General features: G+C 42.2%; 2 protein-coding genes across 2 annotated transcripts; both read right to left on the bottom strand.

Moving 5' to 3' along the window:
* Positions 1–5,379: 5,379 nt before the first annotated feature.
* Positions 5,380–13,931, bottom strand: LOC310853598 (interleukin-18 receptor 1-like). The gene is made up of 10 exons (XM_083757989.1): positions 13,841–13,931; positions 10,005–10,221; positions 9,189–9,366; positions 8,926–9,079; positions 8,722–8,787; positions 8,486–8,615; positions 8,080–8,255; positions 7,459–7,608; positions 6,376–6,549; positions 5,380–6,121 (listed from the first exon to the last, which is right to left on the bottom strand). Exons 1-10 carry the CDS (start codon positions 13,881–13,883, stop codon positions 5,694–5,696), a joined length of 1,716 nt encoding a protein of 571 aa, XP_083614115.1. The 5' UTR covers positions 13,884–13,931; the 3' UTR covers positions 5,380–5,693.
* A 3,094-nt stretch (positions 13,932–17,025) lies between these two features.
* Positions 17,026–21,155, bottom strand: LOC310854587 (uncharacterized protein; the record flags this gene model as incomplete). Its single annotated transcript, XM_083759263.1, has 9 exons — positions 21,057–21,155; positions 19,338–19,566; positions 18,975–19,152; positions 18,710–18,863; positions 18,384–18,449; positions 18,154–18,277; positions 17,791–17,951; positions 17,236–17,253; positions 17,026–17,120 (listed from the first exon to the last, which is right to left on the bottom strand). Exons 1-9 carry the CDS (start codon positions 21,097–21,099, stop codon positions 17,026–17,028), a joined length of 1,068 nt encoding a protein of 355 aa, XP_083615389.1. The 5' UTR covers positions 21,100–21,155.
* Between the last annotated feature and the right edge of the window lie 716 nt (positions 21,156–21,871).

The following is a 21,871-nucleotide window of genomic DNA, read 5'->3' as shown; positions in this document are numbered from 1 at the left end:
AATTATGGCAATGATTGCAAAGATCAGAATGCATCCAGTTTGACTCCCTTGTCCCATCCCTTTACTTTAATATCTGCTTATTGTTGCTGGCGTGTAGATTATCACAGTGTTAAGATCTGGCTGTACAGCTTGGTTCCTTTCCACACAGCATAACATGATGGTCCTCTTTTACTATATTATTGGTTCACACCTCACATGGAACTGTTTTCAAGACACCTCCAATGACTTGCTTTTCCTGTTACGTTAGAAATGGTGTACAACCCACATCCTGCATGTGCAACAAGCACATACAGTAAGTGGTCGAGGTCCCATGTTTAGTGGAAATTGTCACCCAGGGACAAATGTTAACATTTCTTTATTTTAAAAGTTATGATAGGAAGGACTTAATTGTCTCTGACTCTGGGAAGTGGTGTTATATGCCATGCCAATGCATACATGTTTGTTTTTTACTTTCCTTTCTTGTCTTTCTCTCAGTGTTCTCTAGGACATTTTCACCCTCACATCATACCAACAGGGAGACATTGGATCCCATTGTTATAGTCTTTGGTAAAGACCCAGGACAGGGAATTTAACCCCTGACCTCTCAGTCTCAGGGAGCCCTAACTACAATGCCGCTGAGCTTCCTGTTGAGGATCTGGTGAATTTTGTGTTGGATTCAAGAGTCAAGTCAGTGTGTCTGGGGGAGGGGACTGTTACATGTCTGTGCCCAGTTAATTTGAGTCCGTAATGCTATATCTTCTGACTTTCATTATGTGCAACTTCAGCACCATGGACAGCTCTGCATATAAAACAATATATTTTGTTGTCTGACATCAAAAACCACACCCCCCTGGGTCATGAAGATTTTCCATCCATCCATCCATCTTCAACCGCTTATCCGTAGTCGGGTCGCGGGGGCAACAGCTCCACCAGAGTGCTCCAGACTTCCCTCTCCAGAGCAACAATAGTGACTTCCTCCTGGGGGATTCCGAGACGTTCCAAGGCCAGTGAGTCGATGTATTTCCTTCAACTGCGCCTTGGTCTGCCCCGGGGTCTCCTCCCAGTGGGACGTGCGTCAAGGACCTCCCTAGGGAGGCGCCCGAGAGGCATCCTGACCAGATCATGAAGATTTTGTTTCCTGTATTCGAAATTACGTGACATACTCAGCATCAAATCTTTTTTCTTAAAGGGGGGTTAACTCCTGCTCGTTACTTTTTTCCCCTTCCTGATCACAATATACTGTACCTGTATCTTTTCTTCCTATCATGTATTGTATTTGTTATAATTAACTAAACTACACAAAAATAACTATTGTTGCTGTCAGGTGGAAAACGTACGTTACCGTAAGATTAACCTAAATAGGTTTGAATGGGGTTTCTAGGTGTAAGTATATGTAGGACTGGTAGCATGCCAAAGTTATACATTTCTCGTATTTGGTTTCGGACGGCATACTATAGCATGTCGTTTTTCGTGATTTTGGAGGATTTGAAAAAAAAGATGAAAATCATGAAAAAACTACATACTATAGTCCATGGTTTCAGACTGGAAAACTATGAAACATTTCAAAGATTCCTTTTCAGGCAAACATGTCCACCGTATGATGAACCTAAATAGGTTTGAATGGGGTTTCTAGGTGTAAGTATGTAGGACTAGTAGCATGCCAAAGTTTGTGCTATTGCCATTGAGAATGCATTGGGCGTTTAAGTTAAATAACTCAGAAACTACAAAACATTTCAAAGAAAGAAGTTCCAACATGTGTCTCCACAGTAAGCTTATAAAAAGTGTGAATGGAGTTTCTAGGTGAAAGTGCTTTTTTGACGTGCATGTATCTGCCATTGAGCCCTATTGTAAATTTCTCAAATTTGAAAGCACTATATTTCTAAAACTTTGAAACATTTCAAAGATTCCTTTTCAGGCACACATGTCCACCGTAAGATGAACCTAAGAAAACGACTGACAGATTACAACTTGTCCAAAATGCAGCAGCTAGAGTTTTAACTAGAACTAAGATGAGAGAACATATTACCCCAGTTTTGGCATCACTGCACTGGCTTCCGGTTGTTTTTAGGATTGATTTTAAAATTATTTTACTTGTCTATAAAGCTCTCAATGGTCTCGCACCGACGTACCTCCGTGACTGCCTACCTAGATATGTCCCTAACCGCCCCCTCAGGTCCTCCAATGCTGGCCTACTTGAAGTGCCTAAAAGAATGTGCACAAAAAAGTATGGTGAGGCAGCTTTTTGTTTCTACGGCCCAACAGCCTGGAATAAACTTCCATTCGAGCTCAGACACGCACCCTCTGTAGACATTTTTAAATCTCAACTCAAGACTCACCTCTTCACTCTTGCTTTTAGTTGAGTTTTATTTGTTTTTATTTATTTTATGTTCTTATATTCAATTTTGTTCTATCATTTTAACTACTTGTGTTTTATTGTATTATATTTTTATTTTTGTGTCCTGCCCTGTGAAGCACTTTGAACTGCATTTATGTATGAAAGGTGCTATACAAATAAAGTTTATTATTATTATTATTATTATTAAATCGGTTTGAATGGGGTTTCTAGGTGTAAGTATGTAGGACTAGTAGCATGCCAAAGTTTGTGCTATTGCCATTGAGAATGCATTGGGCGTTTAAGTTAAATAACTCAGAAACTACAAAACATTTCAAAGTAAAAAGTTCCAGCATGTGTCTCCACAGTAAGCTGAATTTTACAAAGTGTGAATGGAGTTTCTAGGTGAAAGTGATTTTTTTATGTGCCACTATCTGCATGCCATTATAAATTTCTCAAATTTGAAAGCACTATATTTCTAAAACTATGAAACATTTCAAAGATTCCTTTTCAGGCAAACGTCTCCACCGTACTTACTTACTCCTCTTCATCCCCAATGGGACATAAGCACTCTCCATTGCATCCCATCCCTGGCAGCATGGTGCGCCTCTCCCCAGGACAGGTTCATCTGTTCCAGCTCCTGCGTCACAGTTCTGCGCCAGGTGGTCTTGGGCCTCCCAGGTTTTCTCTTTCCTGGTGGTGTCCATCTCAAAGCCACCTTTGTGATGCAGTCCTGCTCCATTCTCAGTACATGCATTCTCAGTACATTTTCATCGACAAGGATGGATTGTGTGGGGGTGGAGTTCACACACAGCACTTGTGTTTTTGAGGTGTTAATACCGAGTCCGACCTGTCTGGCGAAGGTGTTAAGCCTGTCAGTTTTAGTCTGCATGTTGTTGTGGTTTGTGGATAGGAGAGCAAGATCATCAGCGAAGTCAAGGTCTTCCAACTGGGAGAATAGGGTCCACTGGATGCCTCTCGGTCTGTCAGCTGTGGTGTTGGTGGTGATCCAGTCAATGGCGACAAAGAAGAGGATAGGAGAGATGATGCACCCCTGTCTCACTCCGGACTGCACGGGAAACGTCTCAGAGAGGTTATTTCCCATGATGATACTACACTCAAAATGTTCATAGAATGTTTTGATGATGGATATGATCTTTGGTGGTATCCCATAGGAGTGCAGTATCTTCCAGAGGGTGTTTCAGTGGACACTATCGAAAGCCTTCCTGAAGTCCACGAAATTGATATAGAGGGGTGTGTTCCATTCTAGGCACTGCTCTATTATGTTTCGCAGTGCAAAGATCTGGTCTGTACATCCTCTTCCCTTCCTGAAGACTGCTTGCTCCTGTCTAAGCCTGGTGTCAATGGCTGGCTGTCTCCATCCTGTTGAGAAGGACTCTGCAGAACACTTTGCTTGGAATGGATAGAAGTGTGATTCCACGCCAGTTGTCGCAGTTCTTGAGATTGCCTTTCTTTGGGATTTTGACAATAAGACCTTTGGACCAGTCTTCAGGGATGGTGTCACTATTCCAAATGTTTTGGAAGAGTTCCGTCAGCACTCGTGTTGATGTAACAATGTCGGCCTTCAGCATCTCGGCATGGATGGTATCAATGCCACATGCTTTGCCACTCTTCAGGGTCTGTATGGCGGTTTGAATCTCAGCAGAGTCAGGGGGATTGATGTCGATGTCCAGGATATTGTATGTTGTTGTGATGTTGGCTGGTTGTTCTGGCTCAGGGAGGTTGAGTACTTCCTGGAAGTGTTGAACCCATCGGGCTGCTTGCTCACACTCTGTTGTACAGATGTTGCCATTCTTGTCCATAACATGGGCAGATTGGTTTGTACATTTGCCGCAGAGACGCTTGGTTATCTTGTACACTGTGCCCAAGTTTATCTTGGGCACAGTGTACAAGATAACCAAGCGTGTGCGTGTCCTAAACCAAGTTTATCTTGGGCACAGTTTATCTCCACCGTAAGATGAACCTAAATAGGTGTAAGTACGTAGGACTAGTAGCATGCCAAAGTTATACATTTCTCATATTTGGTTTCGGGTGGCATACGACATACTATAGTTCATGGTTTCGGACGGCATACTATAGCATGTCGTTTTTCGTGATTTTGGAGGATTTGAAAAAAAGATTATTGAATTATGAAAAACTACATACTATATTCCATGGTTTCGGACGGCATACTTTAGTATGTGATATTTTCATGATTTTGGGACACTATAGTATATGTCATATTTTCATGATTTTGGGACAGAGCCAGGACTTGAACCTGCAGCCTCCTGATTCCCAGGCAGGCTGTACCCAGTGAGCCACAGTGCATGCTGTTCTCAAAATGCCGAATAGATAATGACAGAAGAGCCAGAGACTTGTTTACATTGTGGTTCATAAACATTCAAACCTCTAGAGATAAACAACAGCAAAAGAAACAATAGACAAATCTCGTGTTATTTTATTTTTTGTATTTTATTTTTGTATCAATGTTGTTACTCAAAGGGAACAGCAGACTGCATTGTGGCAGGTAGCAAGTAGATCAGTGACTTGGCACACTGGCTGCATGATCTGGAGGTTGTGGGTTCAAACCCCACTCAAATCTTTACTTGCCAAAATCTGCCATTGACCCCCAGTCTGAATTTCTCAAATTTAAAAGCACTATATTTCTAAAACTATGAAACATTTCAAAGATTCCTTTTCAGGCAAACATGTCCACCGTAAGATGAACCTAAATAGGTTTGAATGGGGTTTCTAGGTGTAAGTATGTAGGACTATAGCATGCCAAAGTTTGTGCTATTGGCATTGGAATGCAACGTCTGTCCCCGTTACAATGCGCTAGACCCCTGGGGTATTGATGCTGAGTTGGAGCGCCACACCTACCATCAGCTCCCAATACTTCCCGCACGACTTGCCGCACCCAAGCCGTGGTACTCATACGCTGAGTTGGCGGTGCCCAGGATTGCCCAGGCTTGCATTTGTGGTGCAAGAGCACGACTGAAGACACAAAATAAACCCAGACACAAAATAAATAAATACAAATCAAATAAAAATACGCCATAAAAAACAATAAGAGAAAGGGTACAGAACATGAGCAACTGTGGTATACATATACAGTACTATATACAGTACACGCAAAGTACAAGAGATTTGACACCCTCAAAAAAGAATAAAAACTGTATCTGTCCTGCAAAACAATGTTTTTCTCGCACCTTTTTGTTTGGCCAGACATTTGGCCATTGACTGCATGCTTGCTCCTTTTCTTTTTGGTGAGGCATTATGACTGCTATTGGTCAGATTGCATTTCAACTACATTAGCAGTGTATGTGTGTTCTGCACAACAGACTGACTAAGTGTTTCAACCATATAAATGATAACAATACATTTATTTATTATGTACAGGCAAATACATACACATGGTGTTGTCATATGCATGGGTACCCTCTGACCCCCCCTGACAGTGCGGCTGGCCAACCATATATCTTAGTTGCAGTGGAGCAGGTAGATGATAGCGTAGATGTTTCCAGAAAGAAGAGGAGAGGCTTTGAGAGCCGGTGCCTCTCCAGATGACAGCGGGCCTAACGTTGGCAAGTAGTCGTAAGCCTTCTGGAAGAGAGCTCTGGGGGTGAGGGTCGCTCAACCCCAGAGCCGCTGTGGCCTTTGTCTGGATCAGTACCAAGCGTGTCTGCCGCTCCACTAGGGCTGCATGGATAGCACTCAGTAAGCCAGAATCTGAACCTGGATCTGGATATGTGGGAATCAGAACCACCCTGCGGCTCTGTTCTATGCAGTTCAACACAGACTCTGCCACAGCTGCAAGAAACAGTTTGAAGGGGTGACTTTGTTATGTTACCTTTTTAAATCCTCAAAGAGTGATGTTCACTTAAACCCTATAAACTTAGTTGGTCCCCCGGGGCTCTATACCTTTTTTTTTAACCCTCTACACCAGATCTTGTCTGCAAAAATCTACAAGCTCACAAAAAAGCATGTTCTGAGGTTTTAGATCTGAGCTAGGGTTCATGTGGTTAACTTCTTCAATTTTATGAGCAGCAGGATAGCCTACATACCTTCCCCTGGTAGGACATCACGGTCGTAGAGACAGAGGTTGTAGCCAAACTCTTCTTCCAAAACCTTCTCTAGCCATCTCTTGTCCTCCTCACTGAATCCAATGTCTGTGTCGTTCTTGTAACATATCATATATGCATCGTATATCTTTCCATCTGAAAATCCAAAAATCACACCTGTGTGAAGTGAGGGGCGCTAATATATGAAAGTCTAACTCATGTTGCTATGATTAGGTGATGTAATGATGATGTAAAACAAAGGGTGTCAAAACAAACATTAAATTCTCTTTATTGTTAATGGCATTTAATGTTTGTGTTAAACAAACATTAATTTGGCGTTTTTAAAACAAACATTGAACTAAAAACAAACATTAAAGCAATATAATAATTAATAATATAAGCAATAATATGTCAAAAGTTTTATGACCTTTTTATTTTTATTTTCTTTGGTATTCAGTCAGCCAGCAATGGGTAGAACACTCCCAAATAAAATGTATAGTCTCTGTGACACATCTAGGGGGAAAAAACTCCTGTCGCAATGACTAACCAATCAGGAAGCAGACAGGCAAATCTTTGAATGCAGATTGCGGCCCCTAGATGTGTCACAGAGACTAGTTTTTTTGGGAGCGTTCTACCCATTGCTGAATACCATAAAAATAAAAAGGTCATTCAAAATTTAGCCTCTTTCTTATATTATTTGACCAATGTTGGCCAATGTTTTTTTATAGTATAGTATGTTGATTATTTTTGATGCAGTAAAAAACAAATCAAAACTCATGTGGGACCCACCCACAGGTTGAGAACCAGTGACTTAGCACACGGATTCTCATGGTCCAGCGACCACCAAGGGGTCCAAATGAACGGAACCAAAGGTTCCATTTAAAAATGTAGGCTGTCTGAGTACAGGTGTTCACCCCCTAATACACCCTATACACTCAGTCAATATTTTATTTTTTCCCCCATTTGCACACTGTCAGAGTTACAGACCCATAAGCGTCCATTTAGAGACCCACTCTAGGTGTGACCAGACGTTGATCTACATATAAGTAAAGTGAGCAAATAATCACACAAAGACAGAATTCCCACCTGAGGCGTTTCTATGGCAACCGACGACTGTGTCCCGCAGAAACAGAGTGATGTCAACTCTCAGCTTCACGTAAAGGACTGTTGACGCCACACCAATTACTACGATGATTGGTACGACGACTTGGACCACAAACAAGATGCGAGACCGAGCTGTGGGAGATAATGGATACGTATTTCATAAATTAGAATTCAAAACAACACAGTCCTCTCACCATTCATGTTAGTTGTATCTGTGGAGTGTGGATGTTGTGAAAGAAGAGGACACAGCAAATATTTCATCTCTGTCGGGTGGAAACCTCGTATGTCGCGTTTCAAGCTTGTGGATCTTCTACTTTTGTAGATATCTTTGTAAAGTAGGCGTAAACATTCATGGACTGGGTGCATGAAAACAATACAGGGTCTGATGTGGAGCTCAGACTTCATGTGGCTAGTCTGTCACGTCCATCATGGACAAATGTGAAAGCAGTTTGTGAGATTAACCCAGCACAGACACACAGACAGACCCATTTGTAGACGGCTCACTTCCTATAGAGCCACACCATGAAAAGCAATTATTTAGTTTTGCGTTAATAATTGTCTGTATAAGTACAGGTACTGTAGAAACTCTCAAGGTTGACATACCCCTTCTGGTCAGTCTGATGGTGACATTGTACCTGTCAGCGGTCTTATCAGCGGTCATGTCAGCGGTTGATGTCAATATACAGCTGTAGTAAGGGTTTGACAGGTGCTCCTCTGACACTTTCACGAAGGTTAGAGATTTTGTCGATTTTATTTTTAGCGTTCCACAATCTGTCTCTCTGGAGAAGAGAGGAGAGGAGAATTTTAATTTGCCATTGGTTAGTGTGTGTGTGTGTGTGTGTGTGTGTGTGTGAGTGTGTGTCTGTGTGTGTGCGTGTGTGTGTGTGAGTGTGACACACACACACGCACACACGCACGCACGCACACACACTGTGTGTGCGTGTGCGTGCGTGCGTGTGCGTGTGCGTGCGTGTGTGCATGCATGCGTGCGTGCGTGTGAGGAGCTTACCTTGTAGAGTTGGAGGACACCGTTAGCGTGGTGTCATCAGATTCATCCACATATGAGTCTCCCTTTATCCAGTCTACCTCATCATACTCACTATACAGGTCAGCTTTGCAATCAATCACCAGCCTTGAGTCTAGAAGAGAAAGCAGTTTCCACATGTCATACTACGGTATTTAAGCACAAGCAGTAATCTTGCAACATGCAACCAAAAACCTTTAAATGGACATGCTGAGGCTTACCAACATCTACCTCAAATACCTGTCCTGCTGTAGGTGAGGTAATAGTTGGAAGTTGATCTGGCTTTTCTGTGCAACATAAAGAGGGAACAATGTTTCTTTTTTTTACTGGCTAGAACATGTATAATATAAATATAATATACAGTATGTACAATTTCATAATAAAAAGAAAGAAAGAAAATAAATCTAAATAAATGTAAATCTCACTGCAATTGTCGACAGTGACATTAAATATATGTCTCCTCTTGTACAGCTGACCATCATACAGGTAAGAGGTGGTGCAAGTGAAAAAAACACGGTCCTTCTCTTCCATTTCACTGAAGCTGTAAAACTGTAATGAATCTGGCAGCAACTTATTGTCCTACAAAAACAAAATAAAACAAATATTAATGAAATAAAATAAAATGCAGTGATTTGTGTATGGCATGATGTAATATTTCTTTCACTGAAGCTTCATACATACGCAATACCTTGTGCCAAGTAATGTTAATGTTTTTGCTTAGTCCAGGGATATTTAAATCATCTGGGCATTGCAATTTGCAGGATGGCGGATTACATGTTTGAAGGTAATGGGTTTCCTCAAGACAATGACGAGTCTGTAACGGATCTGAGCACACCTTCAAACGCCAGGTATGGATCGTGTCATTCCTGTGATAAAGAAAGACAAGGCCTTAATGAAGATCCCACTGCTCTTTTAAAACATTTTAGTGTTAAATCAACACTGAGGATTTTACTTGGCTAAGGCTGCTGTGGTGCTGCTATGCAATATGCACCGTGTGAGAATGTAAACTCAGACTAATCTAAATCTGCCATAACTTTAATATACAAATTGTCATGATATGTCTGTTGTATACTTGTATTTTGTAGTGATGTCTTAGTGTTTCCTGTTTTCCCTAGTTACTGTTTCCTGTGTTGTCTCACCTCCCTGTGTTATCTAGTTTTCTCCACCTGTGTCCTGTTAGTCTCCCAGCCTATCCCAGTGTTGATTGTTAGTTCTGTTCACCTGTGTATTGTTTTCCCTGTATCTACTTATACCCTCAGTTCCTTGTGTTCCCTGCTTGAATATATAGTTTATGTTATGGTGTGTCCAGCCCATGTATGTCCTGTGTTGGTATATTGGTAAATAAATCGTCATTTAAACTTCATCTGCCTGCCTTCCTGTGTGGTTCTGCATTTCGGTCCAACACCGTGACACAAATATGTTATAGCCCTTACATAATATAACGTTGAGATTGCATATATTAATTAAATGTACAGTCAGACACAGAAGTATATGGCAGCATTACCCCAGAGAACATGAGTAGTTCCCTTGTTGAGAAGGTGAAGCATTCAGAACTATCAGGTACCGCCCGTAGGTCAACGGCTGATCCATCCCATCCTGGACAGTGGGATAAGTCCAGATCAGTTCAGTATCAGGGTGTGCTTGGAAAGGGCACTCAAGCACTGCAATGTTACCCTCGGCCACATTCCTCCGTATGCTTTTCCTTGTCCTCGCATCTGCAACTGATTTCAGACAAATTCATTTGATTCAGCATTAGAAGCCCTTTATAAGTACACATTTTGTACAGGAATTTGACTACTGTAGGTGACATTGGTGCAGGTATACAAATAACAAGGTGTGCTCAGATTGTGCAGGGCTTGAGGAAACTGTGGGAGGTATGACTGGATGTTATGTTCATGATAGGGGTGACCTTAGCCCTGGAACATGACTGCCATGATGATTATCATGACAGTCATGCAGTAACTTTGCCCTGTTTTTTGCGCTCGCTGCATTTACAAGATTTCCGTATATATAAACATTCAGATTTCAAATATAAAGTACTCACAAAGTGTCCCACGGGTGTTAGTTAGTAGCAGCGCCAGCGATTAGAATTGCTGCGTCCCGCGTTGTTTAATAAAAAGCATTTTTGTCCGAGCTCCCCGGCTACTTTTTTCAAACGGGGTTCGTTTGGGAAATCCACAGTTGCACACCGGGAGCGCACTCGCCTATTAGTCTGTATTGGCAGGGCGGTCAGCCTACCTATATCGAACACACCGAGTGCCACCCTCCTCCCGACCGATAGGGGCGCGTAGTTGAAAGCCAATGGCAAAATAACACCTCGGATAAAAATGCTTTTTATTAAACAACGCGGGATGCAGAAATTCTAATCGCTGGCGCTGCTACTAACTAACACCCGTGGGACACTTTGTGAGTACTTTATATTTGAAATGTGAATGTTTATATATTTTAATTATTTGTAAATGTAGCGTTCGCAAAAACCAGGGTGAAGTTACGTCATGACTCTCGTATGAATACGAGAGTCATGTTCCAGGGCTAGGGTGACCTAATATGTTTTATTTATTTAATTATAAGCTGCATGATTACAAGCAGGTAATTCTCTCAAAGGCACAGTGCACTCAAAATAATATTTCTTAATGTTTTAACATCGTGATGTATATTTTGATAGCTTATGCCTCTCAACATATGTCATAATTGTACACATAACACTTCGGCCTATAGGAGTTCACATGCAGAGAAGCTTGAGTGAAGAGGTCATTTAGAATAGCAAGTCACTATAGCCTAGGGACACTTCAAAGCGCAAATAACATGCATTTTAAAACTGCTTTTAATATTTAATAATCATATTGTCTATGTCCCTCAAAGTTATTTCTAATGGTTTGAGCCTCAATCACCACTCTGATATAACCAGGCCTTGTCAATTCTTTCTGGACTTTGAAAGCAATTTTAGCTGCAGTACCACACTGTCCTGAGGTGGAGAGGGTGCTGATATGAAGATTATTTAATATTTGAGTCATTATAATACTCATGCTAGATAAAACCAGGCTTGTTTCCATTCCATTCCAGCTTGGAAAATCAACAATGGTGGACATTGTAAACAAAGTGGAAATGCAAATTTGCAACTGAAGACTGAAGAAAAGGAGGAATTATACGTAGGGTGACATTGATGACATCACGATGAGACCAAAATCAGTCGAGCTGTTTCTGAGAGCAATTTCCATTAAAACACCCATATGATATGAAAGCCTGATTGTTCAAAATTGGTTATTTGTGGGGATAGAAAACACACATTGGAGCCCCAAAAACACAAAAGAAATTGAAAAAGTTGAATTTTATGTTATAGGTCCTTTAAGATAGTCAGTTCGCAACAGCTGTGAGATCCTGCTATATAGTGGACATTGTGAGGTTTTACCACACTGAAGAATGCTTTGAAAATAAGACCACCTGTGGTAACCTGTTTACGGAGGCAACAGAGCCTTAAGGGTCAACACACACACACACACACACACACACACACACACACACACACACACACACACACACACACACACACACACACACACACACACACACACACACACACACACACACACACACACACACACACACACACTTCTCTTACAAACATCATGTATTTCTATAACAACTGTATTTTCTCTTAATATGCTCTTTTCTTAAATATATATATTTATATACTGTATGTTACTCTCCCTATATATATTTGATGTATATCTATAGGCTTACCTCTCCCTCCACACCCTGAACAATAACAGAAAATCATAATGCCTAAGCAAAATACACACAACAAAAATACATTTAATGTGATCTGATGTGATATTATAATTATTTCCAGAGAATAAATAAGCATAGCAATCAACACGGTTGCTCAAACAGCTAGCTGTCGCTTTCATGAAGTAGGCCTTGTGCTACCATGAATGACAACAATATTTGTTTACAGTGTTGGGGAGTATTAAGCTGCATGTAGCTGAGCTACGTAGCTTAGTTACATTTTGCTGTAGCTTGTGGTATTTTAACTACATTCATATTTGTGTACCTCGTCAAGTAGCTCAGCTACTTTTTGGGTCATTTTTTGTATCTTAGCTACTCAAGTTACAATTTTGGGGAGCAGGGGTCTCCCAGAGGGGAGGAGGGGTCTCCCAGAGGGGAGGAGGGGTCTCCCAGAGGGGAGCAGGAGGGAGGAGGGGTCTCCCAGATGGGAGCAGGAGGGAGGGGGGGGTCTCCCAGAGGGGATCAGGGTGAGGAGGGGTCTCCCAGAGGGGAGCAGGGTGGGAGGGGTCTCCCAGAGGGGAGCAGGGGTCTCCCAGAGGGGGGAGGGGTCTCCCAGAGGGGAGCAGGGTGGGGGGGTCTCCCAGAGGGGAGCAGGGGTCTCCCAGAGGGGAGCAGGGGTCTCCCAGAGGGGAGCAGGGGTCTCCCAGAGGGGAGGACGGGTCTCCCAGAGGGGAGCAGGGGTCTCCCAGAGGGGAGGAGGGGTCTCCCAGAGGAGAGCAGGGTGAGGAGGGGTCTCCCAGAGGGGAGCAGGGTGAGGAGGGGTCTCCCAGAGGAGAGCAGGGTGAGGAGGGGTCTCCCAGAGGGGAGCAGGGTGGGAGGGGTCTCCCAGAGGGGAGCAGGGTGGGGAGGGGTCTCCCAGAGGGGAGCAAGGTGAGGAGGGGTCTCCCAGAGGGGAGCAGGGTGGGAGAAGGGGTCTCCCAGAGGGGAGCAGGGTGGGAGGGGTCTCCCAGAGGGGAGCAGGGTGGTAGGAGGGGTCTCCCAGAGGGGAGCAGGGTGGGGAGGGGTCTCCCAGAGGGGAGCAGGGTGGTAGGAGGGGTCTCCCAGAGGGGAGCAGGGTGGGAGGAGGGGTCTCCCAGAGGGGAGCAGGGTGAGGAGGGGTCTCCCAGAGGGGAGCAGGGGGAGGAGGGGTCTCCCAGAGGGGAGCAGGGTGGGAGGGGTCTCCCAGAGGGGAGCAGGGTGGGAGGGGTCTCCCAGAGGGGACCAGGGGGAGGAGGGGTCTCCCAGAGGGGAGCAGGGTGGGAGGGGTCTCCCAGAGGGGAGCAGGGGTCTCCCAGAGGGGAGGAGGGGTCTCCCGCATGTACATTCTCAATTTAACGCTGAAAAATAAAAAGTAGCTGAGCTACTTTTTCCTATGTAGCTGTAGCTTTACAAGCTACATTTCTCCAGGGGTAGCTATGTAGCTTGATCAAGCTACTGCCATGGTGAGCTACTTGTAGCTTTACAAGCTACGCTTTCAAAGTAACTTCCCCAACACTGTTTGTTTACAACCATATCTAGGCTTTGTGCTGAATTTATATCCCAATCCCATACCCAAAACACTCTTGAGACTCTTACCTTGAAATGAAAGGAGCAGAGCGATTAGGACTTTGATCCTCATGGTGACTGACTGCTCAACAACACCCTCTTCCTATATGGTGGATGTGGAACCACATGCTACTATTAGGTCCTCCTCCTCCTACAACATGTGATATCTTGCTTTTCCTGTTAGAAACGGTGTATAACCCACATCCTGCATGTGCAACAGGAAGTGGTTGAGGTCCTATGTGTAGTGGAAATTGTCACCCAGAAACAAATGTTCACATTTCTTCATTGAATTTTTATTTATTTGTTTGTTTGTTTATTTATCAAAAGTTATGTTAGGAATTGTCTCTGACTCTGGGAAGTGGTGTTATATGCCATGTCAATACATGCATGTGTTTGTTTTTGTCTTCCCTCTTCTTGTCTTTCTCTCAGTGTTCTCTAATGACATTTTCACTGTCACATCACAGTGATCACACCATACACCCATATAGCAACCCTATATACTGTAGCCACATTTGCACAATATGTGCTTTAAAGGGAAGTGAATGTTGAATGGCTATAGCACTTGCGACACAGGCCATATCTATAAGCGCCATCTCAAAGTAAAACTAATAGCTCAAGGCAAAACAAAACTGTGGTCATTTCTAACTTGACATGTATTTGTTTTTTTTGTTCTAGTATATTTGTATTCATATATTGTCACTTCAGTCAGGACTCAACTCTCAACTCATGAATGGATATAATATAGTTTTATTGAATACAAAATGAGCAATATATTATATGGTTTGACAATGAATTGGATCTGGTATTTACGTACTCCATACATAAACAGCAGATCCAGAACAACAGGTGGTAGCTGGGATGGTGGAGGGTGAGCAGCAGTGTCCGAGCAAGGCAGTGGTGAGAGCAGCAGCAGCATGATAGTATAGCAAAGCAAGCAGGAATGAGCAGTGCAAAATTCCAGATTAGATCATAGAACGGTCTGAGAATGGAATGAGTGTGTGATTGGATGAGTGGATGTGGACGTGGAGTTGAGGCGACCCAATGGACAGCAGGCAGCAATTGCGTTCCTGACTGAACTCACTTTGCGCATGTCTCTGACAGGCACGACGCATTATTTGTAATGTAATGTTTTTGTTACCTGTATACCTACTCCTACTGCCTAACAATGTGAGTTTAGCATTCTTGCACCACTCTGGCATCTGTACGTCTTATATTGTTTATACTAATGTTTATTAACATGCTATGTCTCAATCAATTCAATGAATAAATCATTCAAAGTCATGCATCTGAGTGGGTCAGTAGTCCGACAGAGGCCAGAGATGTTCTTGTGGTCAAGGAGGATTTATAGAGGTTTTTCATGTTGTTCTCGAAGGGTAGATGAGAGTCAACCTTTATAAGTTGTAAGGTGGAGAGAGGGATGTTCTGATCAGAGAGGTGATGGTACATGGCTGTGCCCAGGGCCCATAAGTTAATTTGAGTCCGTAATTGTACATATCTTCTGACTTGCATTATGTGAGAGAGTGCACCTTCAGCACCATGGACAGCTCTGCATAGAAAACAATTCCCTTGATTTAAAAAGTATATATTTTGTTGTCTGACATCAAAAACCACTCCCCCTGGGGTCATGAAGATTTTGTTTCCTGTATTCAAAATCACCTTGTGACATAATCAGCATCAAATCATGTTTTATTTGTTTGTATTTTGTTTTTTTGGGGGGTCAACTCCTTCTCGTTACTTTTTTCCCCTTCCAAATCACAATGTACTTTTCTTCCTATCATGTATGCCATACATTGTATGGTATTTCTTATGTACTTTAAACTAAACTTAACTAAAATAACTATTGTTGCTGTCAGGTGGAAAACGTACGTTACCGTATGGAAACCTTCAGGACATGGAAAATGAACATGTGTTCCAATGACTCAAATGTAATTATTAATTAGCCACAAGCTAGTTTCTGGGCATGTCATGAAAAATGTCAAGATTAGCAAAATGTGCAGTTCTAGTGAGCTTGTATGGTAATTTTTGCTGCTTCTGCACAACACATACAATAAAATAGCAAATAGGCCTACATTTATGAAAACACATACAAAGTGGACATATGGAGGATATGTGGTTTCTGCCTGATAGCGACGGTATACGCAATATGATTATGAACTGAAGCAAATGGTCACGTCGGTTATTGCAATGCACAGAAACATTTTCATTTAGCCAGTGACAGTTACCTATTCCTCCTTTTACCTTAAAACGAATCTCTCAAGATCTTTTGCCAGATCAAATGCAAGTGATTACAGAATGAGTGATTACAGAAAAGTAAATCAAACATTGACTTGATTACTCCAAGTGATTCAAAGGTTTTACTTGTTCACCCACTCATACAAGTATACATGTGCAGTGAAATGTTAGTAATCTATTCTACAGACTGTTTTAAATATAATATGCAATGACTGTATAATACAAGTAAAAAAGCTAAGAAGAAGTAGGTCGGGAGTGGCTTATTGTCGGTATCAGCCGGTAACACGTGGGAGTCTGTCCCCGTTAGCACCACACCTACCATCAGCTCCCATTACTTCCTGCATGACTTGCCACACCCAAGCCGTGCTCCTCATACGCTGAGTTGGCGGTGCCCGGGTTCGAACCCAAGAACTTGTGGTCCAAAGGCGAGAGCGCTACCGACTGAGCTACCCGAACAAACAAAAAAATAAATACAAATAAAATACAAATAAAACTACGCCATGAAAAAGTTAATACTTTAACCGATTACAATGCCACTCTCTTTGTGGCAAAACGTGGTACTGTTGGCAATTTTCTGAGGAAAACTGCAAGACTGCAACTCTTTCGTTGAGCCAGAAGTATTTGTGTGATGAGTCATCGCTACAGTCTGTGCCGTGTTCTCTCGGTGTAAACAATGTGTTTGTACTCGTGAGGTTGGATTAATGTTTTATAAGTTCACAAACGTGGTACTATTTTGAGCAGCAAAAACACTAATAACCACGGCCGCATGCACAGAGGATTCGGATATAGGCTGTTTCTAGAAAAAGAATACTGTATGTGTCTGCAAAAGGATGTTTTTCTCTGCACCTTTTTGTTTGGCCAGAAATTTGGCCATTGATTGACTGCATCCTAGCTCCTTTTCTTTTTGGTGAGGCCTTATGACTTATATTGGTCAGATTGCATTTCAACTACATTAGTAGCGTGTGTGTGGCCAACCATATATCTTAGTTGCAGTGGAGCAGGTAGATGATAGCGTAGATGTTTCCAGAAAGAAGAGGAGAGGGTTTGAGAGCCGGTGCCTCTCCAGATGACAGCGGGCCTAACGTTGGCAAGTAGTCGTAAGCCTTCTGGAAGAGAGCTCTGGGGGTGAGGGTCGCTCAACCCCAGAGCCGCTGTGGCCTTTGTCTGGATCAGTACCAAGCGTGTCCTCTCACCATTCATGTTAGTTGTATCTGTGAATGTTGTGAAAAAATTAGGTACGACAAATATATCATCTCTATCGGGTGGAAACCTCATATGTCCAAAACTGTTAATTTTCAGGATTCAAATTCAAAAATAGTAAAGTTTTCAAAAAGTAGTAGATCTACAAGCTCAAAATATGTCGCTTCGCACCACATTTCAAGCTTGTGGATCTGCAACTTTTGACGAGTTTGTGTGACGCTGTGCATGATCCAGTATGGCATTAATTTACAAAGAATACAAGGTTTCTGCCTGACAGCAACGATATCTTAATGTAAAGTAAACATTTATGGAATTGGTGCATGAAAACTAGGGTCTGATGTGGAGCTCAGACTTCATGTGGCTAGTCTGTCACGTCCATCATGGACAAATGTGAAAGCAGTTTGTGAGATTAACCCCCGACAGACACACAGACAGACCCATTTGTAGATGGCTCGCTTCCTACAGAGCCACACCATGAAAAGCAATGATTTCGTTTTGCATTAATAATTGTCTGTAGCCGTACAGGCCAACTCTCAAGGTTGACATACCCCTTCTGGTCAGTCTGATGGTGACATTGTACATGGTGACATTGGTCATGTCAGCGGTTGATGTCAATATACAGCTGTAGTAAGGGTTTGACAGGTGCTCCTCTGACACTTTCATGAAGGTTAGAGATGCTGTCATTTTTAGTACATCACCTGCAGTCTCTCTGGAGGAGAGAGAAGAGAATTTTCATCTGTGATTTCATTTGTGATTTGTGAATTGTGTGTGTGTAACTGTGTGTGTGTGTGTGTGTGTGTGTGTGTGTGTGTGTGTGTGTGTGTGTGTGTGTGTGCGTGCGTGCGTGCGTGCGTGCGTGCGTGCGTGCGTGCGTGCGTGCGTGCATGTGTGCGTGCGTGTGAGGAGCTTACCTTGTAGAGTTGGAGTACACTGTTAGCGTGGTGTCATCATCCACATATGAGTCTCCCTTTATCCAGTCTACCTCATCATACTCACTATACAGGTCAGCTTTGCAATCAATCACCAGCCTTGAGTCTAGAAGAGAAAGCAGTTTCCACATGTCATACTACGGTATTTAAGCACAAGCAGTAATCTTGCAACATGCAACCAAAAACCTTTAAATGGACATGCTGAGGCTTACCAACATCTACCTCAAATACCTGTCCTGCTTTAGGTGAGGTAATAGTTGGAGGTTGATCTGGCTTTTCTGTGCAACATAAAGAGAGAACAAAATTTTTAGACCATCTAAATGTTTATTTTTTAACTGGCTAGAAAATATATAATATAATATAATATAATATAATATAATATAATATAATATAATATAATATAATATAATATAATATAATATAATGTAATGTAATGTAAATGTAACATAACATAACATAACATATAACACAACACATAAATAAACAGTACGTACAATTTCATAATTAAAAAAAGAAAGAAAATAAATGTAAATCTCACTGCTATTGTCGACAGTGACATTAAATATATGTCTCCTCTTGTACAGCTGACCATCATACAGGTAAGAGGTGGTGCAAGTGAACAAAACACGGTCCTTCTCTTCCATTTCACTGAAGCTGTAAAACTGTAATGAATCTGGCAGCAACTTATTGTCCTACAAAAACAAAATAAAACAAAGTACGGTATTAATGAAATAAAATAAAATGCATTGATTTGTGTATTGCATGCTGTTATTTCTTTCACTGTAACTTCTTATACGCAATACCTTGTGCCAAGTAATGTTAATGTTTTTGCTTAGTCCAGGGATATTTAAATCATCTGGGCATTGCAATTTGCAGGATGGCGGATTACATGTTTGAAGGTAATGGGTTTCCTCAAGACAATGACGAGTCTGTAACGGATCTGAGCACACCTTCAAACGCCAGGTATGGATCGTGTCATTCCTGTTATAAAGAAAGACAAGGCCTTAATGAAGATCCCACTGCTCTTTTAAAACATTTTAGTGTTAAATCAACACTCTAAATCTGCCATAACTTTAATACAAATATGTTATAGCCCTTACTTATATGACGTTGAGATTGCATATATCAATTAAATGTACAGACACAGAAGTATATGGCAGCATTACCCCAGAGAACATGAGTAGTTCCCTTGTTGAGAAGGTGAAGCATTCAGAACTAGCAGGTACCGCCCGTGGGTCAACAGCTGGTTATTGGGCTGATCCATCCCATCCTGGACAGTGGGATAAGTCCAGATCAGTTCAGTATCAGGGCGTGCTTGGAAAGGGCACTCAAGCACTGCAATGTTACCCTCGGCCACATTCCACCGTATGCTTTTCCTTGTCCTCGCATCTGCAACTGATTTCAGACAAATTAATTTGATTCAGCATTAGAAGCCCTTTATAAATACACATTTTGCACAGGAATTTGACTAGGTAGAAATGCCATTAAATGGGGGTCCGTCGCATGTCAAACTGGGGGTCCTTGAAATTAAACTGGTTGAGAATCACTGCTAGAGCCGAAATAATCTTCTCTTATGGGGGTCCCTGGCATATCTTTTCAAATGGAGGTCCGCTGGCTAATTAGTGTCAATTTGGGGGTCCTTGACATGAAAAGGTTTGGCAACCACTGATATAGGCTACTGGTGTTACATGAATGAATAGTGGAGGAGTGGGCTCAGTCTGTGGCCATCCTAGTATAGAGCCACCTAGACATGTATTTTGCGTGTCTTAAGTACCAGGTCTTATTACTTAACTCAAGACCTGGAGGCGTGGTCAATGCTCTTTGGCCACTCAGAATAGCCAAATGGCATTGATCACGCCTCCAGGTCTTAAGTTAAGCAATAATACCTGGCAAGACACGCAAAATACAGCCGTCTCCACATGATTGACATGTAATAAGCTGGGGCCTCAGAATGTGGAATGCGATTGCGAATAGCCCATGCTATCAGAAGTTAGAATAGATCAATGGGCTGGTGGCCAGTTGGCCACCCTGCTGTCACAGTGTATATCTTTTCTATGTATGCACACCCAAATCTTATGACATTAGTATAAGTGGCCGAGAATAATAGGTTACTTTTGGTACAACAATACAAACAGGAACACACAAAACAACACATCCTTGTACCCTAATGGAAAAGGGTTTATCCGTTTGTCTTCTTCTACCAAACCTTTCTGTTTGCACAAATCTCTCCATGCACAAACAGTAGTACACATGCCACACCCTGCACAACAGAAAATTAAATGCCTTAATTTTTTGTTTTCTTTTTCGAGTTTGTCTTGTTAATAAATAAATAAATAAATAAATAAATAAATAAATAAATAAATAAATAAATACAAATAAATAAAATCATGATTCTGTAATTCTGTGTTTTGAATGCTGATGCATTATCATTAAATAAATCTTTTTTTTAAAATATCAATTATCTGATCTGATGTAATATTATAATTAATGTCCAGAGAATAATATAGCAATCAAACACATTTGCTCAAACAACTCTGTTACTTTCACTTTCATAATAAAGTAACACCGGCCACCGGGGCTCCACCGGGCGCGTTTGGGCGCGTCCGCGTCTCCGTCGCGTGCGTCAAAAAACGAACCGGTTCAATTTTAATGGTGACGGAGACGCGACGCAACGCGGGCAGTGGAGCCCCCCTTCATTGATAAAAAAGGGAACATTCTGTGACGGTGACGCAGACGCGACGCGGACGCGCCCAGTGGAGCCCTGGCGTCCTTGTGCCAAATGACCTGCTGGCTAGTAGCCAGCTAGGCCATGTAGCCGTGCTGAATTTATATCCCAATCCCATTCCCAAATCCAGTGCACTCTCTTGACGTCTTGAGACTCTTACCTTTAAATGAAACGAGCAGAGCTAGTAGGACTTTGATCCTCATGACTGTCTCGCTTTGCCAAACAAACTGTTTGTTGCCTCTCGCAATTTCCAAATGCAGTTATATCATGAGGAAATTACATAAAAAGGGAAGTTTTCGTTTCGTTTCGTCTGACTTCCGGTCAGTTCAGTAGAACAGAACACAACAACGAACTACGGAATGTGGCACCATGCCACTATTAGGTCCTCCTCCTCCTACAACATGTATTTGGGTGGACATTCTAAGATTAGAATAGGATTTAGCCCTGAAACATGACTGCCAAGATGATTATGATGACAGTCATGACTTAACTGCACTCTGTTTTTGGCGCTCGCTACATTTAAAACTTTTACGTATATATAAACATTCAGATTTCAAATATAAAGTACTCACAATTTGTCCCACGGGTGTTAGTTAGTTGCAGCACCAGCGATTAGAATTGCTGCGTTCCGCGTTGTTTAATAAAAAGCATTTTTATCCGAGCGCTCCGGCTACTTTTTTCAAACGGGGTTCGTTTGGGAAATCCACAGTTGCACACCGGGAGCGCACTCGCCTATTAGTCTGTATTGGCAGGGCGGTCAGCTTAGATATATCGAACACACTGAGTGGTGCCACCCTCATCCCGACCGATAGGGGCGCGTAGTTGAAAGCCAATGGCAAAATAACAGCTCGGATAAAAATGCTTTTTATTAAACAACGCGGGATGCAGAAATTCTAATCGCTGGAGCTGCTACTAACTAACACCCGTGGGACAAATATTGTGAGTACTTTATATTTGAAATCTGAGTGTTTATAT

The sequence above is a fragment of the Protomyctophum parallelum genome, assembly GCF_964188405.1.
Source record: "Protomyctophum parallelum genome assembly, chromosome: 2".
NCBI classification, from domain to species: Eukaryota; Metazoa; Chordata; class Actinopteri; order Myctophiformes; family Myctophidae; genus Protomyctophum; species Protomyctophum parallelum.
Note: the sequence above shows the minus strand (reverse complement) of the source record. Positions and strands in the feature narration are given on the sequence as shown.